We start from the raw sequence: 23276 nt of genomic DNA, 5'->3' as shown, positions 1-23276 counted from the left end.
GTGATGATGGGGGTGAATGATCGGGGTTCGCGGCCAAACACATATCATTTTGGGGGTCCTTAACATGAAAAAGATTGAGCACCACTGATATAGAAACATACGTTTGTCAGAATACTGTTGAGATTTAGGAGACAGGTAGAATCGGCTTCAGGTCTCAATGGGTTAAACACAACTATTTCATTTTAAAATGTTGCCGAATATCTTTAATTAAACGCCCCAATGGACCATACTTATGCCTCCTGCCTAGCCAATATGTCCATTCTATAAAGGCCAAATGCTCCTTTAAAAGACACACATTCCTGTTTCCTCTCTGTCGCCAGACTTGACTTTTGTAAACCCCCCACGCTCTTTCTATATTCTGGGTGTGTGCTCCACTGTCGGGGTCAACAAAGCTCCTACTGTGGTTAACGGAGTAATGGTTGTACCCTGCAGCAGAAAGCGCACCAACATAGGCTCTCCATTGGTCGCTGATAATTGACGATCCTGGACGTACATGCCTGGTGATGATCGGTAGTAGATGGCGCCTTGAGCGTTTCTTCACCAGCCTGAGAACTGGCAGGCGTCTCTCTCCTTTGATGCCTAGCATTCCAAATACCCACTTGCGTCTCCTCCATGTACTGCCAAACCGCCCTCGTCCATACTGTTTACATATTAAACAATAAGAGCATGTCAGAAGCTAAAACAGGCACTAATAGTGTACATTATCGCCAGTCATTTACTGCTCATCAATAAAAATGACCAGTTTAATGGGTCTTGCCATTCACATTTTTCATTTGAAGAGATAACACAAGACCAGCGGTCACAATTTACTATAGGGAGCAAATTCATACACCTTAACTAGAAAGATGCAATTTTCTTAGGAATTGCGAGTGTGGTTGCCTATTTATATTACTTTTGTGTAATGTGTGGATTTCCTGATTCCATGCACCACATGGAATTTTTGGAACAACTACCACCAGATTCTCCTCGCTATTCTTACCCACCTATGAGCACTCATCCTGGGCATAGAGGGCACCGAAAAAACAAACAAACAGATCTACAAACCCACTACGTGTGGCCCTTAACTAATGATATATTAACATTGGTTAAGTAATAGTGATTTCATTATTAATTAACAGTAATTAATAATTAATATATGATAAACTAACGGTGAATTAATGTATGAGTTAATCATTAATTAAGCGTTTATTACATGTATGAATTTGCTCCCTATAATAAGTTGTGACAATATCAATGTAGTGCCAAGTCTGACAATTACCTTCCGTTTGTGGCAGAAGTTGCTCTCATCTATCATGATGAACTCATGACGACCACCTAGCTGCTGTCCTGTCTTCCTCCTCTCTCTCCTCATCGCACTAATGCAGACAGTGCGCATTTTGGAGTTCATCTTTGTCAGGGTGCGTGAACTGAATGCAACCCCATCATCCACCATGTCTAACTGTCGCAGCCTCAGCCCCTGGGCAAATCTGTATTTGTAACCCCCCACCCACCCCAAAAAACAAACAGAAAAGGAAGTGGAACAAGCATTAGTTGTTTATTAGCCTACATAAAGAAATCATTTACACTTCAAATTTGAAATTCATCAGTCCTGTATTTTTAGATATCATATTTAAGAAATCATTAATCCTAAAAGTTAATCATCTTCTATAATATTATTCTAAAAGTTAAACTATATATATATATATATATATATATATATATATATATATATATATATATATATATATATATATATATATATATATATATATATATATATATGAACGAACTGAAAAAGGCCAATTAATTTAACTTCATTCAAATGTGTCAAGAGCTTTGTGTTGATGGCAAATGCATTCACTGTTATGACCTACTGAATTGATTTAAAGTTTTTGGCCAAATTGTCAAATAACCTTAGAAGAGGCAAACATTGTGAAAATAGCTGATCTACATGATCACAAACACCCGCACTGAGCATATAGATCAGCTATTTTCACAATTGCTATCTGTGGAACCGAGTCAAACTAAATGTATGCCTCAACTCCTTCAATTCCAAATGCTTCTCAGGTTGGGTGGGTCCTCAGTTAAGATGTGATTATTTTTGGTGATCGCGGCCATTGGTTCTCAAAAGGTTGAGAACCAATACTACATGAGAACAAAAATATGACTTAAAATATAAACAATTGTAGCCACTGTACCTGTACATGAAATTCAACCATGACTTCAAGGATAGTTTAGACCCCTCAAAAAAGGACCCAGATCTGACCGACTTGGATGTCCGATGTCCTCTGCGGCGGCACTGCCTGGTGGAATCAAAATTGTACATAATGATTAACTCATATTAATTCATCTTTCATTCCTGTTAACTATGAATTCACAATGACTTTGATTGTTTACATGATTGTGTATTTTCCAATAGCCTTTAGTACATATTGGGCAGAAGTGGTTAATGTAAGTTGTCATACTGAACAACATCTACAAATTAACTAGCCACTAAAGATTTTAAATAATAGCAGTGCTACAGTTAAAACAATTGTAAGTGCATAGCAAAAGAAAGGGGAAAATATATTGCGTTCAGCTTACCAGTGTAATCCGTCAATGCTTTCTTTTCTTGCCTTTAGCTCCATTTTCGATTGGCACATTTTGCAACAGAATTTATTTTTTAAAAGCTTTTTCTCCATTAGCCAGTAAACGATTTTTCTCTTTGTTTTTCCACCGTTGCATAATGCAAAGAACTTGCTTTCAAATTTTGAGGGCATGGCGTAGTAGTTTGTAGCATGTAGGCTAAGCTACTGTTGTGTAGACGTTCCATTAGAAAGTAGACGTAAAAGGAAGTTGTCTACGTCACTTCCCTTTAAGTTGACTATGTAACGTCACTTCCCTTTACCAAAACGTCACTGTGAAGTCCTTATAAATCAATACCCCCCCAATATTGATTGATTGATATAATAATATATAGACCATTTCACAGTTTCTTTATAAAAAAACACTATATATATATATATATATATATATATATATATATATATATATATATATATATATATATATATATATATATGTATATATATATATATATATATATATATATATATACATACAATGAACATTATTTCACTAAAATAGTACATGAACTAGGTGACACTGTATGGTCACACGGTTAGTGTCGTGTTATTTACCTTTTTTATTATTAAAATTAAATTAGTATTTTTTTCGTGAAAAATAACTTCAAGGGGTATGTTTGATTACAGTGCTGTTACAAACGTCAGTGAGCATCTGGGTTGAGTTTGCGTTACACAAACAAGTAACTCCGCCTCACCAGGATTTCCATATGACTTATCGAACGCACCCTTTCCTAAAATAGCCCATCCCCCACAAGCCCCCAGAACCCAGTGGTTGCATTGAAGCGAAATGGACATGCTGGCCATTTACGGTAATGCAGGTGCGGCCAATGTATGTGAACGAGGCCTGTGACGTCGCAGTGGCCCCAAATAGGCCTCGCCCACCACATTTAACATTACGTTTCCAACCCGGAAGAAGGGGTGAACACTGTGTTTGGTTGGTCATGTTTTTTAGTCAGTCATGCGTTTGCGACGGCGGAACAGAAATATTGTATTAATAATTGATGATATCACACGTGGTAAACACCACCAGTTTAACCACGTTGAATTTTTTTGGGATAACACGTTAAACGATAACCCAGGTCCAGCTATAGAAATTCTTTCAAGCTTCAAGTACGACACGGTGCTTCTTGAAACACGTGAACCGCTCTGCAATTCAGAGGAGGACATGGCTCCGTCCCGAACTGGAAAACGTTCACGTAGACGGCCTAAGAGGTTCATTGACGAAGATGATGGTAAATGTATTTTCATGTAATTACGTCTTTGCATTTATACCTTGGTGTTAGTCTTGTTTTATGGAGCACATAACATGCTAATGCTAGCTAGCTAGCTACTAGCTAATGCTGCATGGACAGATTACTTTATTAACAGTTTGCAAAGACAAGCACTGGAAAGCACAGTTCAATAGAGGATAAGAGTTTGTTTCCATTGGGGTCCTTTGTACTAAATTAATCAAATAAATTGGAGCTAGTTGGTAGCTCAAGTCATTATTTAAATGTAACTACATGCCTTAGTTAGATTGATTGAATACTTTATTAACCGTTTGCAAACAAAAAGCACTTGACAGTACAGTTTTGAATACAAGGTCTGCTAAAAGGATCTATGCACAAATAGCCAAGCTAGTTTTCATTGCGTTCCTTTGTACCCAATTCATCAAAACATAAAAGATATACAGGTATTTAGATAGACAGAGGTATTTACAAAAACAAAAAAGAAATGAGGGAAAGAGGACTATTTACAGTAGGCAGGTCAGGGGAAAGTGAGGTGGGGGGCTATGATTTATTTTTTTATTGAGGCCAGTTTCGATTTGCAGCCTCCTGTAGGTGCTCTTTTAGACCTTTTTTGAAGGGAGAGTAGGGATTTACTCTAGTTTAGTTTGGACGTGATCAGTGGAGCCGCCTCTGTGGAGATGGGCCCTGGGTGAGAGGCCATGTAGTAGACGGACCAATTTGTTTTGTGCTGTTTGGAGCATTGTTTTGGCGGACATTGAGGCACTGGGGTACCATGTGTGGACTGCATAGTCAAAAAACGGTTGGATGAGTGCTCTTGCTAGAGTCAGCAGTGGATTTACTGACCAGCGGGGAGATTCTTTTTTTAAAAACAGGTTATTTGGTTTACTTTAAGATTGTACATGTGCTTTGTTACTTTATATCTTATAGACATGGCTGATGAAAACGAGACTGACAGAGCAGCTGGGAACATAGAGCAAGAAGGTAAGTAAATGGCATTTGTCCCATTTGTTACATTATTTAACCAGGACATTTGCTTTTGTGTTACAGTAGGCTCTGTGCATTTGACATCGCCTTAATTGCCATGCATAGAGGCTGTAAAGAGAGGCCCTTGCCCCAAACCTTTTGACAGAACTAGCTATTGCATTATAAAATAATAATTAATATGTTTATATTTGTCTTCATAGAGATCCATGGTGAAGACATGGAAAACATGGTGGTGGAGAATGAAGGCAAGTCAATCTCAACACAAGTGTTGCTAATGATTCTAATTAAGGCTCAGTTCTGTTTAGTGTAGCAAATTCTTTCCAGTCAACATGCACTACATCAGCAGCTTGACTCTTGACTTGACAAAAGTTACTGTTGAAGGACAAAACTTAGGTAACCACTGCTGTAGGCTGTCAATAAATGGCAAAACATGTCACATAGCCAAAACAGCCGATCCATAAGCCGTGAGCTTGTAGACCGGCTACTCAGCTACACTTGTTTGTGTTTGATCAATAGGGATAATAGTCTAGAAACATAAATATTTTTCATTGCTTTCTTTTCTTTCTTTCCCCATATAATTCCAGACCTGGAAATGACTCGAATCAAATTCCATACTTGTGTAGAAACCCTGTTTATTTTAATTTTTACTTCAGTATTAAGCAACTTTGCTCATCAGCCATTCTATTAAGCTCACCTTTGAGGACCAACACAGGTGTTTCAATTTCTGATTGGCATAGTTCTATGCCAATCAGAAATTGAAACACCTGTGTTGGTCCTCAAGATGGCTGGTGTAGGACAACAATTGCAAACCATGAAAAGCAGTAATTCTCTACCATTTTAACTTAAGGACCCCCAGTTTGATATGCATTCGACCACAGATCCCCATTTGATCTTTGGGACACCAATCTGCAGTGTACTCAGTTCAATTTGTACACTATCGGAGTCATTGACACATGGGTTCATTTGGTTAATGTTTTTAAAATAATTAGTTGGGGCACTTTTTTAATTTTAATTAGCAGATCTACAAGCTAAAATTAATTTTAGTTCTTGTGCAGTGGGACATTCTGCATACCTTTGTGTTGGAGGCCCCGCAAATGGTAGGATAAACATGGATGCATATTCATTTGTCTTTTCATTACAGCGACTGCTACAGAAACTGTAATGCTCAGTTCAGGGCCTGAACAGGATCAAAGCCGACCAGAAAAGAAGAAAAAGGGTATGCTTGCCAAGCTGTTGACTGAAGACGCATTACGTAGAATAACATAATTTGAGACTTTAACAATGTATTTATATGAATTGCTCAACCATACTGTGAATGTGTAGGTTATAACCTTTATATATAATGGATTACATTTTGAGGGGAAGAGCTCTGAAAAAGGCATACCAGAGAAATTAAGATGTATTGATTACTAGGCTTCAAACAAAACTAGGCTATTATTGCCAAGACATACATGCGGTGTGATGCAAAGCTAAAGTTAGTGTAATAGATATTAACCAAATGTGTCACTTTGACTGTTTCTCAAGCAGAAGTCAGATTCACCAACTCCACCAGCTTCCGCAGTGCAGTTTCATTTGGTGAGTCTCCATGTGACTAGATTAACATGACTTCAATCATGTAGCCTACTATGTCAGCAGGCTCTGTGCATCACATAATTCACTCACATAATACAAAATATCAACGTGTATGTTCATGTGACCAGTCCAGCATCTTCTAATTAGCATTTCAATCACAGATTCTTCAAGTGCTAGAGACCACACTGTGAGCTCATCCGAGGCAGAAACAGCAGAGCCCGAATGCAGCAGCCAAAGAGGTGTGTTGATTAACTGAAGATACAGGAAGTAATTGATGAAGTATACTTTTGAAAGTTGCTGAAACATCACTATCTGTAATTGTTAAAGGGATAAGTCACTTTCCAAAAAATGTTGGGTCATTTTATCGTCTACTCAGGCTTTTGTGAACACCCTGGACAGTTTTGAAGTAGCTTGATTCAGTATTTAGATATTTAATATTAATTTTATCAGACGCGCCTCCTTCCTATACAAACCCATTTTGACCATTATAAATTCATCGAAAACACCCGTCCTTTGTTCTGGTGACTAATTTTGCCCTCCTGATATGTGAGGGGTCTTTTTTTTCAATTACTTTTGTCTTATTTTTAAATATTTTTTTGAAAAGGAAAAATATTAATAATAATAATCATAATGAAAAAGTAATCGAAAACACATGGACCCCTCACGTATTAGGAGGGCAGGCAGTATGAGTCACCAGTCATCAATTGACTCGGATAAAAGTTATTTGATAGCTAACATGTATGTCATGTGACCAACCTTTTTATTATTTGCGTCTCAATTACAGTGGTAACACGTAATACAGTGTCTTCATCTGAGTCTGAGTTCGTCCTCACTCCTGTCCCGAAACGGAACACTGGCAAGCACAGGAGGTCAAGTAAGTAGTGTATTTGAAATCATTTTTTGCGGGGGGGGGGGGGTCTACCATGACAGTCTATTGGGGTAATCACTTGCCCCTTTTTCATGATTACAAGAGTCTAATGTCTACCAAAGAGCCCAAGTGGTATTACCGTTGAGGATAAATCTATTGTTGGCTGGACTGATATTATTTCAGTCATATTGAGATATCAGATATCTGCCAATATCTGTACTAAAAGTTATTTAGACTATTTGTCCTTCAAACAGTCTGAGCAATCATCATAACTGTTTGCCATATAAAAATCACACCCTGTGTGAAGGCAGCGGCGCCTTTGATACATTTTGTCATCGATATGTGTTTATAATGTGTTTATAGCCATGTGTCACGTGAAGCTTGACCAATCACTTTGTTGACGCACCTGACCAATCAGAACGTTGACGCACACGGACAAAGTCAGGTATAGAGCAGGATCCGCTCTATACCTGACAAAGTCAGGCTTAGTGTTGTGAGACAACTAAAAACCCAGTCATAAATGCATGACAGATGATTGTAATTGTATTTATGTAGCTAGCATATAGTTATTTATGTTTGTCTATCTCTGTCTTTAGAAACTGGATGTCTGGGGGAGATGTCTTCTGAGCAGCCAAGTCCAAAACGCAGTAAGACTAAAGGTAGGCCTATTGAATTTGTAGGATGTACGGCCACCATAGTCTGTAGGCTATCAATTATAATCTAATACTTGTCATAAAAAATGTTTTGAATACATTTTATTCGACCACTTAAACTTAATGTGCTGCTTTTGAAAGGCGATAACCCAGAGTGATGACACGGAATCGCTAATGCAACAACCAGTGTAGTGTTGGTGGTGGTAGTGTGGGTGATGGCTGATTTCGGCATTCACACCTGGCCTGCGTCCAAACTAATTGAGTGACTGCACCCAGCTCAGATCAGAGCCCAATTATTTTGGACTCAGGCCAGCTGTGACTTTCTGTTTTGAGTGGTGCAACGGCACAAATGTTTTTGTGCATTAGCTGTCCTACCTGGTGTTAAGCTACAACCATGGGAAAGGGGAAAGTACCATCGCCTTGACTTGGCTGGGGTCGTACAAGTGGACCAGCATGTCAGAAAGATCAATGCCTCCCATATTTTCCCCAGTCTCTTCTGCCTGTCAGGGTTGAACATTAAATTACAATAAAAGTAATCGAAAAGAACACGGCTCCTCGCGTATGAGTTACCAGAACCAAGGACAGGTGTTTTTGATGATAAAATAACCAAAATGTTTTTGAAAGTGAAATATCCCTTTAAATGTGCTCTACCAATTACCTGACAGGGACGTGCACACATTGACACTAGGTAGTGCTTGAGCACCTGCCCGTTTGCCCTCTGGACAGCAATGTGCCCTTTTGAAAGTTCGTTTTTAAAGTTTTTTTTTTTTTAAAACAGTGTACAGTATGTGGCCCATGGTAACGTCGATCAATTCTGGATTAAAAGCGTCTAATATGCCCCAAATGCGCGTTATAAATGTCGTCAAAAACATCCCCACACGTGCCCTGCAGCCCCTCCCTTCCCTGCTCTCAACGTGAACGCGCAGCGCAGAGCTCAGTTCAGAGCAGAGCAGGCAGCCAGCCACTCACTCAGGCAGAGTGAAGCCAAGTCAGTCACAGTCAGTGTTCGTCCCCTACGCGGGTTTTATTTCACTTTTTGCACTGATTGACAGCCACCAGGTAACAAATACAACGAGTGTATTGTTTAATCCCCTAAATCAGATGCCAAACTATAACTTCACTCTTCTTTTCTTCAATTTCTTGCATCCATTTAGTCTCGTTGTGCAGAAAGTCTCATTCAGCGCAGCTGTGCCTTAATTAGCGTTTTCCTGTGGTGGAAAAAGTACTCACAACATTTCTAGTAAAAGTAAAAGTATCAATACTGCAATGTAGAAATACTCAAAAAATAATTTACTTGAGTAAAACTACAAAAGTATTGGTATCAAAATGTACTTAAAGTACCAAAGTTAAGTAACTTAAGTAAAAAAAAAAGTGCTCATTATGCAGAATATCCCATGTCACAAGTTTTGAAATGTATAAAAATCTTTTGAAAATAGCAGATCTACAAGCTCCCAATGCGTCATTATGAGCTTGCAGATCTGCTATTTTCAAATGGCTGAAATGTATATAGGGCTTAAGTGTTGAAATGTATGTTTTGTAATAATAATCTACTAAATCTACAAAGTAAAGTTTTCAAATAATTGTAGTGGAGTAAAAGTAGAATATTTGCATTTGAGATGTAGTGGAGACAGTAGAAGTAAGTGTATTGAAAATGGGAAATACTCAAGTAAAGTAAAAATGGCTCAACATTTTACTTATAAGTACAATACTTGAGTACATGCACTTAGTTACTTTCCACTGGCGATTTCCTGACTGCCCAGGTAACAACCTAGGTTTACCTTATAGGTTTACATTAATGCTGCTGTTTAATTTCTTCAGTTAGTTTCTAGGAGATTAACCCTTAATTATCATGCACAGAGCAGTACATTGATGTAGTAGCTATAATTTGCATTTACCACTTGCAGAATAATGCCTAGAAAAGACAGGCTAAGAAAAGAGAAACAAAGAGAGCTACAGCAGGCAGCCCGGGGAAGCAGCTCTCTGCTCTCCTGGGTAAAGCAGCCTGAGCCTACCAGCAATGAAGATGAGGAGACAGCATATGGCTATTGAAATAAATATGTATGCAATTACCACCTACAAAATATTTTATTTTATAGCAAAAAATAAAACCGGAAAAAATGTTGATTTATATTGGTCAAACAGAACCGAGTTAGACCCGAATTAGACGGAGTTAGACCCGAATTAGACCCAAAAAAATTTGCGCGTGTTGTGCGCCACAAAAAGGTGCCCTTTCTTTTCACTTGAGCACCTGCCCCTCTAAATGTCTGTGCACGCCCCTGTTACCTGACCCGACTGTAAAAGGGTTCGGGAAACATACGTGAAGGTGAATAGCTTTAGACCAGGCTGGTTGTCTAATACTCATATGTGTGATTTCATTGTTACTTTCTTTGCTTATTCCAGCTGCTCCCACTTTTGAGATGGCACTGCACAAAGCCAGATCCACAATCCAGTTCCAAGAACTTCAGTTAAAACACCTGAAGACAACTGTTTTGTCACTCCAGGAAGACAAAGTCTTTCTGCAAGACCAGCTACAGAGTGGTAATTCATACATTGTTGGAAATATGTTGATTAGGGGTTTAATATCAGCTAGATTACAATGTTTCTTTTACCATTTGTCATGTTTGCAGCGGGATTAACAACACTGTCTTTCAGATATATAGCGAATTTCATTGATATTAATCAATTAATTCTTATCTAATCTCATTTGGAGCAGTTTAAAACAGTTTCCCTTACTGTACATAAATGTGTTGTTTTATACAGAATGCTGAGAATGTAGCATACAGTAGATAAAAAAATAACTTGTAAATCCCAAGGCTAAGCCTTAGTTTGTTTATTTGTTTTCTTTTTAATTTATTTCATCTGGGATATATGTTTTAAAATGCATTTATTTCATAAGACTTATATATTTAAAGTTATTATTTTACAAATAAAAAAGTATATGTCTTAATGTGACAGTTAATGCATGTACCTCGTGAATAAAAAGGCTTTATTTAATATCAAGTATTAAAAAGAGGATAAGAGAAAATATATATATTTTTTAAAATACATGATTTTTGTAAAATAAATAATCAAGGTTTTCAGTAATTTGTCTGGAAAATAAATGTGCTAAAAAAATCGTTAAAAAATCGTGAAGAATCGTATCGTGAACCTCAAATCGTGATTCGAATCGTATCGTGAGTTGAGTGAATCGTTACATGCCTAGTAAGCACATATTTTGAATTACGTCTACAAGACTCTTGGTCCAAGGTTTTAGAATTACCTGTAACACTTTGTCATAGTGTGCACATTCATACACGTAAGTAATACTTAATTAACTCATACGTTGACTCATCATTAATTTATCATGAATTTATTGTTAATAAATGATAAGTAATGATGATGATGTCACTATAACTTAACCAAATAATATATCATTACTTAAGGGCGTGGTTTGTAGATTGTGGCTTCTATGTCCAGGATGAGTGCTCATAGGCGGGTAGGAGTAGTGAGGAGAGTCAGTCTCTGGTGTTAGTTGTGGGTCATGAATTCCATAATCTACCTGGGGGTCCACCGGGCCTATTCAGTGAGCCAGTCCAACTTGGGACACCCCCATCACCCTAACACAGCAATGCACCACATGTAAGCTTTGGAACAACTACCACCAGCGACTGACTGTCATCGCTACTCCTACCTGCCTATGAGCACTCGTCCTGGACATAGAAGCCACGATCTGCAAACCACCATGTGTGGCCCTTAAGTAATGATATATTATTTGGAAGTAATGATATATTCATTGGTTAAGTAATAGTGAGTTCATCATCAATTAACATTTCTTATCAATGAATTCATGATACAGTAATGATAAGTTAATGTATGAATTAATCATTAATTAAAGGTAGGGTAAGGGATATTTTTGGGTTAAAACAAAAAGTATTTTGTTAAAAGGTTAAAGCACCACATGTAAGCTTTGGAACAACTACCACCAGCGACTGACTGTCATCGCTACTCCTACCTGCCTATATGAGCACTCGTCCTGGACATAGAAGCCACGATCTGCAAACCACCATGTGTGGCCCTTAAGTAATGATCTATTATTTGGAAGTAATGATATATTCATTGGTTAAGTAATAGTGAGTTCATCATCAATTAAAATGTTTTCATCATTGAATTCATGATGCATTAATGATAAGTTAATGTATGAATTAATCATTAATTAAGCCTTATTTACATGTGTGAATGTGCACATTATGAGAAAGTGTACGGAATTATCAGTGCTAGCAAATGGGATCCTGGATTAAAAGTAGCTTGAGCCACGCAGACTAATATCCCAGCACCAGGCAGCGACTGACTGTCATCGCTACTCCTACCTGCCTATGAGCACTCGTCCTGGACATAGAAGCCACGATCTGCAAACCACCATGTGTGGCCCTTAAGTAATGATATATTATTTGGAAGTAATGATATATTCATTGGTTAAGTAATAGTGAGTTCATCATCAATTAACATTTATTATCAATGAATTCATGATACAGTAATGATAAGTTAATGTATGAATTAATCATTAATTAAAGGTAGGGTAAGGGATATTTTTGGGTTAAAACAAAAAGTATTTTGTTAAAAGGTTAAAGCACTATATTCTAATAGTAATCATTGCTATAGAGTGTTTGTTCAGTAACAGGAGTCTCCCCGTCTCTCCAGCTCTTTAATAAACAGAAAATACATTTTCCGGTAGTGTCAAAATCTCAGCCAATCAGGAGAAAATACCCATTTTTAAGCATCATTTTTATAGTGTTCCAGTTCCAATTTTGCCTGCTCATTTCTTAGTGTCATCACTTCCAATTTCACTTGTTTAATCTATATCCTGATTAAGTTCTCTATCCTGATTGGATAAAATTGGAAATGAATCCGAAACGAAAATGTATTTTCTGTTTTATAAAGAGCTGGCGAGAAGGAGACTCCTTTTACTGAACAAACACTCTATAGCAATGAGTACTATCAGAATATAGAGCTATTTAACACTTATTTTAACCAAAGAAAATCACTTACCCTACCTTAAGCCTTATTTACATGTGTGAATGTGCACATTATGAGAAAGTGTTCGGAATTATCAGTGCTAGCAAATGGGATGCTGGATTAAAAGTTGCTTGAGCCACGCAGACTAATATCCCAGCTGAAAAGTGAATTCCAAGTCTTTATGAGAAGGAATTACATTTTTTGGTTCGCTACCAACAAAAGAGACTGAACTCTCCTGATGATGGCATACATTTAATGAAAATTGGACATTGATGTCCAAAGACACCAGGGGCCTTGGGAAGGTCTCCAGCAAGGTTTTAATGTAGCATCAACATCTCTAATTCGGAGGCATGAGGGCTAGGATAAACTGAATGTGTTTTCCTTTCACAGTGAGAACCCCAGAGGCATCGATCCAGCGCTACCAGAAGGTCTTGAAGCTCGTTCAGAAAGGAAGTAGCAAGCACCAGGCTTACGAGAAGGCGAATGTTGACCGTAATACAATTGTCAATCAGGCACCTATTGCCGAACTTAATAGTGTGAACCCAGGAAAATATGAGGAGTTAAGACGCACATTCCCAACCAATGGTAATCTGGTCATCTTTGCTAAACTCTGCTCCGCTGTCTGTGCTGTAGAACCAGAGGTCAGCAAGATTGCAAAACTAAAAAGGCAGATTATGCTTCTTGATATAGGCCACAAGAAGTAATTTTGTTTTTATTATTGAGAACTTCTGCCAAATGTGTGGTGCACACTGGCAGTAAGACATTTTGGGGATCCAGATTAATCTTTATTTTATTCAAATGTCCCAGTGTGTTAAATAATTGGAGAATAATGTTGCTGGAAAAAGCACTGTAGTCCTTTGGTCGGCCTTGTTTTATAATTTAGTTTTATAGTTGTGTGTAACAGACCAAATTTGCACTGTTGAACAAAAGTCATTTTGTTTTATTGTTGAGAAGAATACTTATTGTTGCTGTTTTTGCCAAGCACTGTTGTGGAACAAACCTGGTCATCTTTGTTAAAGGGATATTTCACTTTCAAACATGTTTGGGGTCATTTAAACGTCCAGGGCACCCAGACAGTTTTTAAAGGGATATTTCACTTTCAAATAAAATAAACATTTAAAAAATATATTAAAAATAAATGAAAAAAGTAATGGAAAAATCACGGCCCCCTCACGCATTGGTGTCTTACTAATGTGTGAGGCGGCCGTGATTTTGCCATAACTTTTCATTTTTTAAAAAGATGTATTTTATTTGAAAGTGAAATATCCCTTAAGTTGTTTGATTCAGAATTTAGATGTATTCATTTTAACCCATTGTAACTTCTATCTCCATTTTAACCATGAAAGACTGATATTGTATTTCTAATGTGTGAGTGAAATTATGAAAAAGTAATTGAAAAAACACAGCCCACTCTCCTCACTTATTAGATGGCCAATATCAGTCACCAGAAGCAAGGACGGGTGTTTTTAATTAACCCAACATGGTTAAAATAGAGTTTGATGTTACAATGGTTTTGAATTGGAAGGGGGCAATACTGAATCAAGCAACTGAAAAACTGTATGGGGTGCTCACAAAAGCCAGAGTAGACATTACAATGACCCTGAAACATGTTTGAAAGTGAAATATCCCTTTTAAGAAATACTTGATATTCGCCTTTTCTGTATACTTAGTATGTGCTACAGTGTCAGGGTCAAAGCTCCTACTGTGGTTAACGGAGTAATGGTTGTAAAAAAAAGAATGCATACTTTTACTGTAAGAAAAATGTTTTTGTAGAGTGGACATTGTGTAATTGTGCCACATTACACAATGTGTAATAGTGGCAGGCAAAATATTATTTTATATGTCCAACCATTTTTCATATTGTTGTGTAAAAAGTTTGTGCATATACTGTCAATTGGGCAGGTTGGAATAAAATCCACAAACACAACTGTCTGAACTTGATGTGACTTTACTTTGGGGTCCAAATATCTAGTAACTAACTAATGAGTAATCATTAAGTAATGATAAAAAGTATGTGACTTTACTTTGGGGTGCAAATATCTAGTAACTAACTAATGAGTAATCATTAAGTAATGATAAAAAGTATGTGACTTTACTTTGGGGTGCAAATATCTAGTAACTAACTAATAAGTAATCATTAAGTAATGATAAAAAATTACCCACCTGGGGTCCCCCTGGGACCACCGGGCCTATCCAGTGAGCCAGTCTAACATGGGAGACCCCTGGAAGTTTTGGAACAACCAGTATCAGAGACCGAGTCTCCTCACTAATCCTACCCGCATATGAGCACTCATCCTGGGCATAGAACTGACCGATAAAAGTAGATCTATAAACACACCTATAACATGCTTAACTAATGATACTTACTTAAACATTAATTGATGATGAATTAAATGCTTAAATAATGCTTAGATAATGCTTAAATAACGCTTAAATAATGCATTAATAATACATTACTTAATGCATTACTTAATCGCTAATTAGCGCACCCTATAGTAAAGTGTTACCCTTGTTCAGCTGACGTTTAATTTGTACCCACCTGGGTATAGTCTGCTGTTGCCAGACGATAAGAAATGTCTGCCTACTGATATGTCTGGCACTTCTGAATGCATATTATTTAATGGTAACTAGATTCAACCAAGCCCCACCCTGCCTGCCTTGTGATTGGCTTAATGCAAACACGAGAAAACAAGGACTCCGCCCCCAGAGGGGACGGTGGGGGCGCTGCCATATCTAATACCCCATCGGAAATAGGCCCTGTCTGAACACTCCTTTAGCTCATAGAGATATAACTACAACTTAATCAGACCTACCCACACAAATCCAGCTATCCCCACTCCACCCGTCTCCTCACCTACTGTACTATATGTCTGTTAAATGTTAAGAGCTCTAAAAAGTGCCCCCCCCCCACCCCCCCGACTTTGCCTATTTTAATTTGCCCAGGCCATCAGGCCTTCCAGTTATCTACATAGACAACTTTAAATGTTCCATGGTTGACTTTGGCAATTTCTCAACTTTTGAGATTCTCAGTGTTGTACTTAATGGGAAGTCCCCTTTTATGTGTGTTAATTTACAGGCCTCCAAAACTATCCTCAGGGTTGGAATACATCTCAGTTACTATCAGTTATTATGGCTCAATATGACAGGATTATTATGTCTGGTGATTTGAGCATTCACATTTGTGGTCCTTCTTCGTCTGTTATAGCCACTGATTTTGTTACATTGTATGAATCGTTTAATCCAGTGCAGTCTGTCAATGGTCCTACTCATTTACAGGGTCACACTCTTGATCTTGTGCTTTCTCCACCGGTGTCTCTCTTAACAATTTGGAGTTAATTGAATTCGCTGTCTCCGACCACAAAGCTGTCCTGTTTCAGACATCTTTCCCCTCTCCTGCTCCCAAACCCCCTTCCTCCCGCTCTCGGGCTTTTAACTATTTAACTGCCAGAGTAATAGTGTGACGCTACTGCCAGCGGAAACAAGCAATTTTACTGTAGGCTATACCTTTGACAGTTCATGGAATATTCCAGTCCTCGCGGAGATCACCTCATTACATACACGGGGCTCTCATTGTATAGGGAAAATATGTATTTGTCCGCAGTTATCCGTTTCACAGCTGTGGCCATTTGAATGTGGCTTGTTTTTGCCGTAAAGCAAGCGGAACGGAGATATAGCCATTTCCCCACAGGAAACAAAATGACGTCAATTCCGGCCGGGTCTGTCGTCATCAGGCAGTGAGTGGCATCATTCATAGGGTAGATACATTTACCCTATGAGTCATACAGATTACATGACCTGTATGTCATATAACAGCGCCATCTGATGGAAAACCACTAATCGCCTCTTGTCTTAATCGTTTAGACAGGGGGCGCTATACCCGATAAATGCAGAACCGGGTTTGTAATGGACTCGGTTTTCGAACTCCATCCCTAATTAACACACACATGTTTTCTACGCTGCATGTGTGGTTGACGATGTAACGCCCAAGATTCGAACCCGGTTCTCCCGCTTGGGCAGCCAACATCTTATCCCACTAGACTAAAGGGAATTCCTTGTAGGCTGGGGGAGATATTAGACTTTTAGGTCATCAGTCAGAGGCTCTGAGCCACTACTGCTATAACGGCTGATTGATTTTAGACAGATCAGCAAACGACACCGTCGCTGATCCTCTCCTCGCCGGTTTGGCCTGTAACTCGTGAGGCTTCCAGCCAATCATGTAGAGGATCTCAAACGTAGCAGGCACAGAGCCGTCCTCATTTCCATAAAGCTCTCGATAAACAGCGGCAGCAGCCAGGATGGTGTCTCGGTGCAACATGGGGCGTCTGTTCCAAGCACAGTTACTCTCCCCCATCCCTTGCAGGTCCGTCATGACCTCAATGATTCCGGGATAGTGGACCTGTATGTCATCAACGTCCACAGTGAGCATGTTGAAGCCTGCCCGGCCCAGCAGGTTGCCCAGGTCGGCGACTGCGGCGTAAGGGGACACGTGAGGGGAGAAGCCCCCCTCCCGCTCCGTCTCGGCCAGCTGCAGGGAGCGGCGCAGCTCGTACAGCGTGTCCCCACCCGCCATCGCCCCGATGAACACGCCGTCGGGCTTCAGCACCCGATGGATCTGCCTCAGAGCTCCTGGTAGGTCGTTGATCCAGTGCAGGCTCAGGCTGCTCACCGCCAGGTCAAACGTGTTGTCTTTGAAGGGTAGGAACTCCTCGTCGGCCAGGACGCACTGGGCGGGAAACTCACATGGCCTCCTCTGTTTCAACGTGTTTTCTGACATATCTGTTAGGAGGAGACGCTCCACGATACCCTTGCCCAGATGCTCAGCAATGTGGCTTTTCCCGCATCCGACGTCCAACGCCAAAGGAAATGTCCTTGCTATGTCATGCACTCTGTCCGCCACTCGACTGCCAACCTCGTCTCTCAGATAGTCATATTTGTGGCTGTCCTGCAGAGATGAAGCCCATTCCTTCTGCTTCCTCTTCATGGTTCTGTCAAACACGTTCATGGAACCCCTGCCGGACATCTGTCTGTGAGGGGACATCTCGAAAGAGTTATGTATCTGAGGACACTGCAAAGCTCTACGACACACACAGCTTCTACTTAATAAGCAATGAGCCAGTACATTATTCATGATCATAATAATATTAATGTAGTAAGTAAACAAACTAAATGAACATGAAGATGATCTTCCAATCATTCACATTCAATAATCTCCTCCCTGATGGTCTCTCTCTTAGCCTCCGGGATATGATAAGGCCGAAGCTTTCTTTCCTGGCTCTGTGATGATGTCATGTTGAATCGCATCGGTCAGTTTTGCGGTTCCGACGTGCGCCGGTTTGAACCGTCCGACCGATGTCAGTACTATGACGTCATATTGATGAGATCAGAGCTCTCCATATTTGGGCATGAGGGGGACACAGACACAGGCAAATATAGAGATCTCATATATGGGCATAATAGGAACACAGACAATTGGGTACAAAAGGCACACTGACAACAGGTACAACGGGTACAGACAGACAGACAGAGCCTGCCTGCTTTTCAGAGCCTGCCTGAACTGGGGTTGCAATCATGATTTACTATAGTGCTTTGGAGGCCAGACTGCAGTCACGTGGAACTCCATATTTGGGCAAGAATGACATCATACTTATGGTGTCATATTGATGATGTCAGTTTGAAACTCCATATTCACAGGGGCAGGGTGTGCGTACACAGGAGGGGAGTACTGCAATGTGCTTTATACATTGATATCGACACTCACAGATGGTTCAAGTCAAGGTTTCTGTTCCAGAGGCGACCCCTGCTTTCCCACCGTAACCCCATAGTAACTTCAACTTGGCGACGCCCCTATAGTCTCTAAATATAAACTTTCACGACACTCTAAGTACAAATATAATTTATGAAAAGGCTACTACAGTAAAGTTGATGTTTTAACTAATAATGTATTAGGCTACTTATAACTATCTATTATGAAAGAGAATTTGTACCATGAGTAAAATAGCTAGTCCTTGGGCCAGACCAGATATTTGAGTGGGCAAAACCATACCTATACTAAATTGTTTTTATATACTATCAACAACATAGGTTATAGGTTCATTATAAGTAAATTCATATATGATAGCCTTTCCATAGGAGTAGCTTTTTATATTTTTGGGCCATTTTGTTATTTTCCTATAAGAAGATTTGTATTATTTCCAAAAAGAACACAAACAGCCAATAGCATATTAAATGTAATCTTGAACCTAAGGCAACTAAAACAATTATAAAGGTTGTTTGCTGGCAGTGTTTGAATCGCCCAAGCCCGGGGGCAAAAGCGGGTGCGTACCAGAGGGGGAGGTGGTACCACTCAGCCTGTGTCTTGGAGAAGTGTCAAATGAAAAGGCTCCAGTGACAATGAGGTTTTTAAGCACTGTGTTCCCTATCCCATCCTTAATGAGGACACAGACGTAACAGGGTGGCAGGAGAAATCCAAGGTAAGATGAAGTAAATACAGTTTTTCCCCTCAATATGAATATTTGCGTAACACTATATTAAATGTTAATAACTATATACATTATGTTTTTAATATAAAGATTACAGACAGAGGCACAGCAGCTCATTGATAAAAGGTTGGGGAGCAGCTCTTTGATAAAAGGTTGGGGATGGTCCTCTTTGTGGTGTTATTCACATACTACGTAATGAGGTAAACTGGCCCAAGTAACATCTGAAATGAGGTGCTACAACCTGCATGTCCTTGGTATTAGTGAGAGCAGATGGATAGGATCAGGCAGACAAAAGACCAACACAGGGGAGACAATACTCTACTCAGGTAGGGATGACAACCGACATCATGAAGGGGTAGCTATTATACTGAAGAAAGGAACAGATAAATGTCTGATGGAGTGGAAACCTATCAATAGCAGGCTTATGAAGGTTAGGATGAGAGGAAAGCACATAAACACCACCATCATCCAATGCTACGCCCCCACTAACGACAGCGATGAAGAGGCAAAAGATGCTTTCTATGAACAACTGCGAGCTGAGTTAGAAGGGTCACCACGGCACGACTTAAAGATTGTAATGGGTGACCTGAATGCAAAAGTTGGGAACAAGAACACCAACTACGAAAGAGCAATGGGGAGTGAGGGCTGCGGAACCATGAACGACAACGGAAAACGGCTGCTGGAACTGTGTACCACCTACGACCTCATCATTGGAGGAACTCTCTTCCCTCACCATGACATACACAAATTGACATGGTGTTCCCCCAATGGAAGAGACAAGAACCAGATCGACCACCTGATGGTAAATGGAACCTGGAGACGTTCACTCCTGGATGTACGAGTGAGGAGGGGAGCCGATGTCAACAGTGACCATCACCTGGTAACAGCAGCACTGAAGCTCAAGCTGAGGAGAACAGAGCGAACAGAAGTAAGGCGTCAGCATTTCGATGTGGGGAAAATGCGTACATCGAAGATGATCACATACAACCAGAAAACATCAATATCATATGGGAACAGATTAGAACAGCATATTCTGAGAGTAGTGAAGCCTGTCTAGGAACAACCAAACACAAAAGGAAGGATTGGATTACAACAGACACCTGGCAGTGCATTGAAAACAGGAGAGACCTGAAGAAAAAAGTCTTAGAAACAAAGTCCGAAAGGCTACAGGAAAGATACAAAGACCAGTACAGAGAAGCCGACCGAAAAGTTAAGAGGATGGTTAGAGCAGATAAGAGGGCCTACATGGAGGACCTAGTAAAGCAGGCAGAAGATGCAGCCATAAGAGGGGAACAGGGGACTGTATACAGGATCACCAATACAATCTGCGGAAAGTATCGTCGAAACACCAACGTGCCGATCACGGACAAACATGGACGACTACTTACATCTGAAACAGAAATAGAATCTCGATGGGCAGAACACTTCAGCGAAATCCTCAACAGACCACCGCCAACATTAGAGGCCGATATACAGGAAGCAGAGGCTGACCTTGATGTTGAGATTGAACCACCAGAGATTGAAGAAATCATCTCCTCCATCAAATCCCTCAAGAATGGGAAGGCTCCTGGACAGGACAGCCTAAATGCAGAGCTGTTCAAGGCAGACCCAGAGCTGGCAGCTAAAGCTTTAAAGCCACTCTTCACAGCCATATGGGAGGGGAAGAAAGTACCGGATGACTGGACAAAAGGCATAATTGTGAAGATCCCCAAGAAAGGTGCCCTTAGCAACTGTAACAACTGGCGTGGCATTACCCTTTTGTCCATCCCCAGCAAAATCCTGGCCAAAATTATCGTGCAAAGATTATCAGATGCGATAGACAAACAGCTTAGAGAGGAACAAGCAGGGTTCCGAAAAGGTAGAGGATGTGTTGACCATATATTCACCCTCCGTAACATAATAGAGCAGTGTACAGAGTGGCAGAGACAACTGTATATAAACTTTGTGGATTTCGAGAAGGCTTTCGATAGTATTCACAGAGACAGCTTATGGAGAATACTACGGGCATATGGGATTCCAAAACAACTTGTCCTTCTCATCAAGAGTTTCTATAACAACTTCACATGCCACATTGGAAATAGTCAACACAGTTTCGCAGTCAAAACAGGGGTGAGACAAGGGTGCGTTATGTCTGCATTGCTCTTCAACCTGGTCATAGACTGGGTGATGAGAAGAACCACCGAAGACAAACAAAGAGGCATCAGATGGACTCTCTTCTCACAATTGGAAGATCTCGACTTTGCAGACGACTTGGCTTTGTTCTCTCACACACACCAGCAGTTGCAAGAGAAAACATGTCGTTTGAACACCTTTGCAAAACAAATAGGTCTGAAGATCAACCAGAAGAAGACAGAGCTGATGATGCTGAACATCCCAAACCCCTCACCAATACAAATAGATGGAATAAACCTACCTACAACAGACCATTTCACATACCTAGGCAGCGTTGTCAGTCATGATGGAGGTGCAGACAAAGACATCACAAGCAGACTCAGCAAGGCCAGAAACACCTTACAGAGGCTTAACAACGTCTGGAAGTCGGCCCAGTACAGCACCAACACCAAGCTGAGACTGTACCAGAGATGCGTCCTGTCTACCCTGCTATATGGTTCTGAATGTTGGAGAACGACAGAAAATGATCTCCACAAACTGTCAACCTTCCACACCAAAAGCCTACGGAAAATACAGCGAATATTCTGGCCCAAAACCATCTCCAACCAACACCTTCTTAGCCTGTGTAAACAGGACAACATGGCTACCATCCTTATAAGAAGGCGGTGGAAATGGATTGGACATGTTATACGTAGAGAGCAGGACAACATCACCCAAACTGCCCTTCACTGGACACCAGACGGGAAACGTAAGAGAGGCCGACCCAAGAACACCTGGCGTAGGACAGTAGAGGGAGAGCTGAAGAACCTGCATCACACCTGGGGTTCTATAAAGACGCTGGCCCAGAACAGACAGGAGTGGAGATCCTTTGTTGCTGCCCTACATGCCAGCCGGCATAAAGGGCAGTAAGTAAGTAAGTAAGTACGTAATGAGGATTTAACTTCCTCCAGGCCTGTGTAGGGTTTGAACTCTGGTGACAGAGTTGTTCCCTCATGGTGAATGCACTTGGAACATGCCAATCCAAGGGCATTATAAAGTGTGTAATAACACATTGTAATTAACATTTTATTGTAAAACGTCTTAACTGTTGCCCAATATTATGCTCATTATTGTAGGACACATTCAACAAGCTCATGTCCTCCAAGAGCAAGGGTGAAGACTTAGTTTGAGAACAGAGGGTTGAAAAAAGAATTGAAGGACAATGTCCAACATGCAGGGGACATGATCGAGGTAGTTCATTGTGTGCAGAACTTCTGAATAACCAGATCAGTTGTAACATCCCAAGTGAATACCTATATGTATTTCAGTGTACTGTTTACAACTGTGATCTTACTTGCCACAAAACCACTGTCGGAGGAGTAGAGCACTCTAACAGTCTAAATAGAAATATCTGGGCAAGTAATGGACACAAATAATTGCCATACAGGGTCTGGATAACCCTCAGAACTAGCTTATTTGAATCACTGTTTCCTCAAGAAGTAAATTAACAGAATATGATTATTATGTTGTGCTTCGTATTCAAGGCTTAATTACAAGTTGTCAGGTTTCACCTCATCTTCGAATATTTTATAAAATATTGCTTTAAGTTTTCTACTGCAGCATACTTATTATTTGCGGAAAATTAAGAATAATGATGAATCTGCCTACCGTCAAGAAGTGGTAGACTTAACAGTATGGTGCAGAAACAACAATCTTGAGCTAAATGTGTCCAAGACTAAAGAAGTCATAGTTGACTTCAGACTAAACAGAGAAGCACCCACTCCTATCATCATAAATGGTGCTGA

The 23276-nt window shown here is 40.0% G+C and overlaps 1 protein-coding gene and 1 long non-coding RNA gene across 2 annotated transcripts; both read right to left on the bottom strand.

Moving 5' to 3' along the window:
- Positions 1-309: 309 nt before the first annotated feature.
- Positions 310-2238, bottom strand: LOC311045489. The gene is made up of 3 exons (XR_014600775.1): positions 2178-2238; positions 1259-1466; positions 310-640 (listed from the first exon to the last, which is right to left on the bottom strand). It is a non-coding gene; the product is annotated as an uncharacterized lncRNA (long non-coding RNA).
- A 14777-nt stretch (positions 2239-17015) lies between these two features.
- Positions 17016-17921, bottom strand: LOC311044846 (arginine-hydroxylase NDUFAF5, mitochondrial-like; the record flags this gene model as incomplete). The annotated part of the gene is made up of 1 exon (XM_084056661.1): positions 17016-17921. One exon carries the CDS (start codon positions 17919-17921, stop codon positions 17016-17018), a length of 906 nt encoding a protein of 301 aa, XP_083912787.1.
- Between the last annotated feature and the right edge of the window lie 5355 nt (positions 17922-23276).

Source organism: Gymnoscopelus microlampas, assembly GCF_963454915.1.
Source record: "Gymnoscopelus microlampas genome assembly, chromosome: 5".
NCBI lineage: Eukaryota > Metazoa > Chordata > Actinopteri > Myctophiformes > Myctophidae > Gymnoscopelus > Gymnoscopelus microlampas.
The sequence above is the reverse complement of the archived record's forward strand: the minus strand, read 5'-3'. Positions and strand labels throughout refer to the sequence as shown.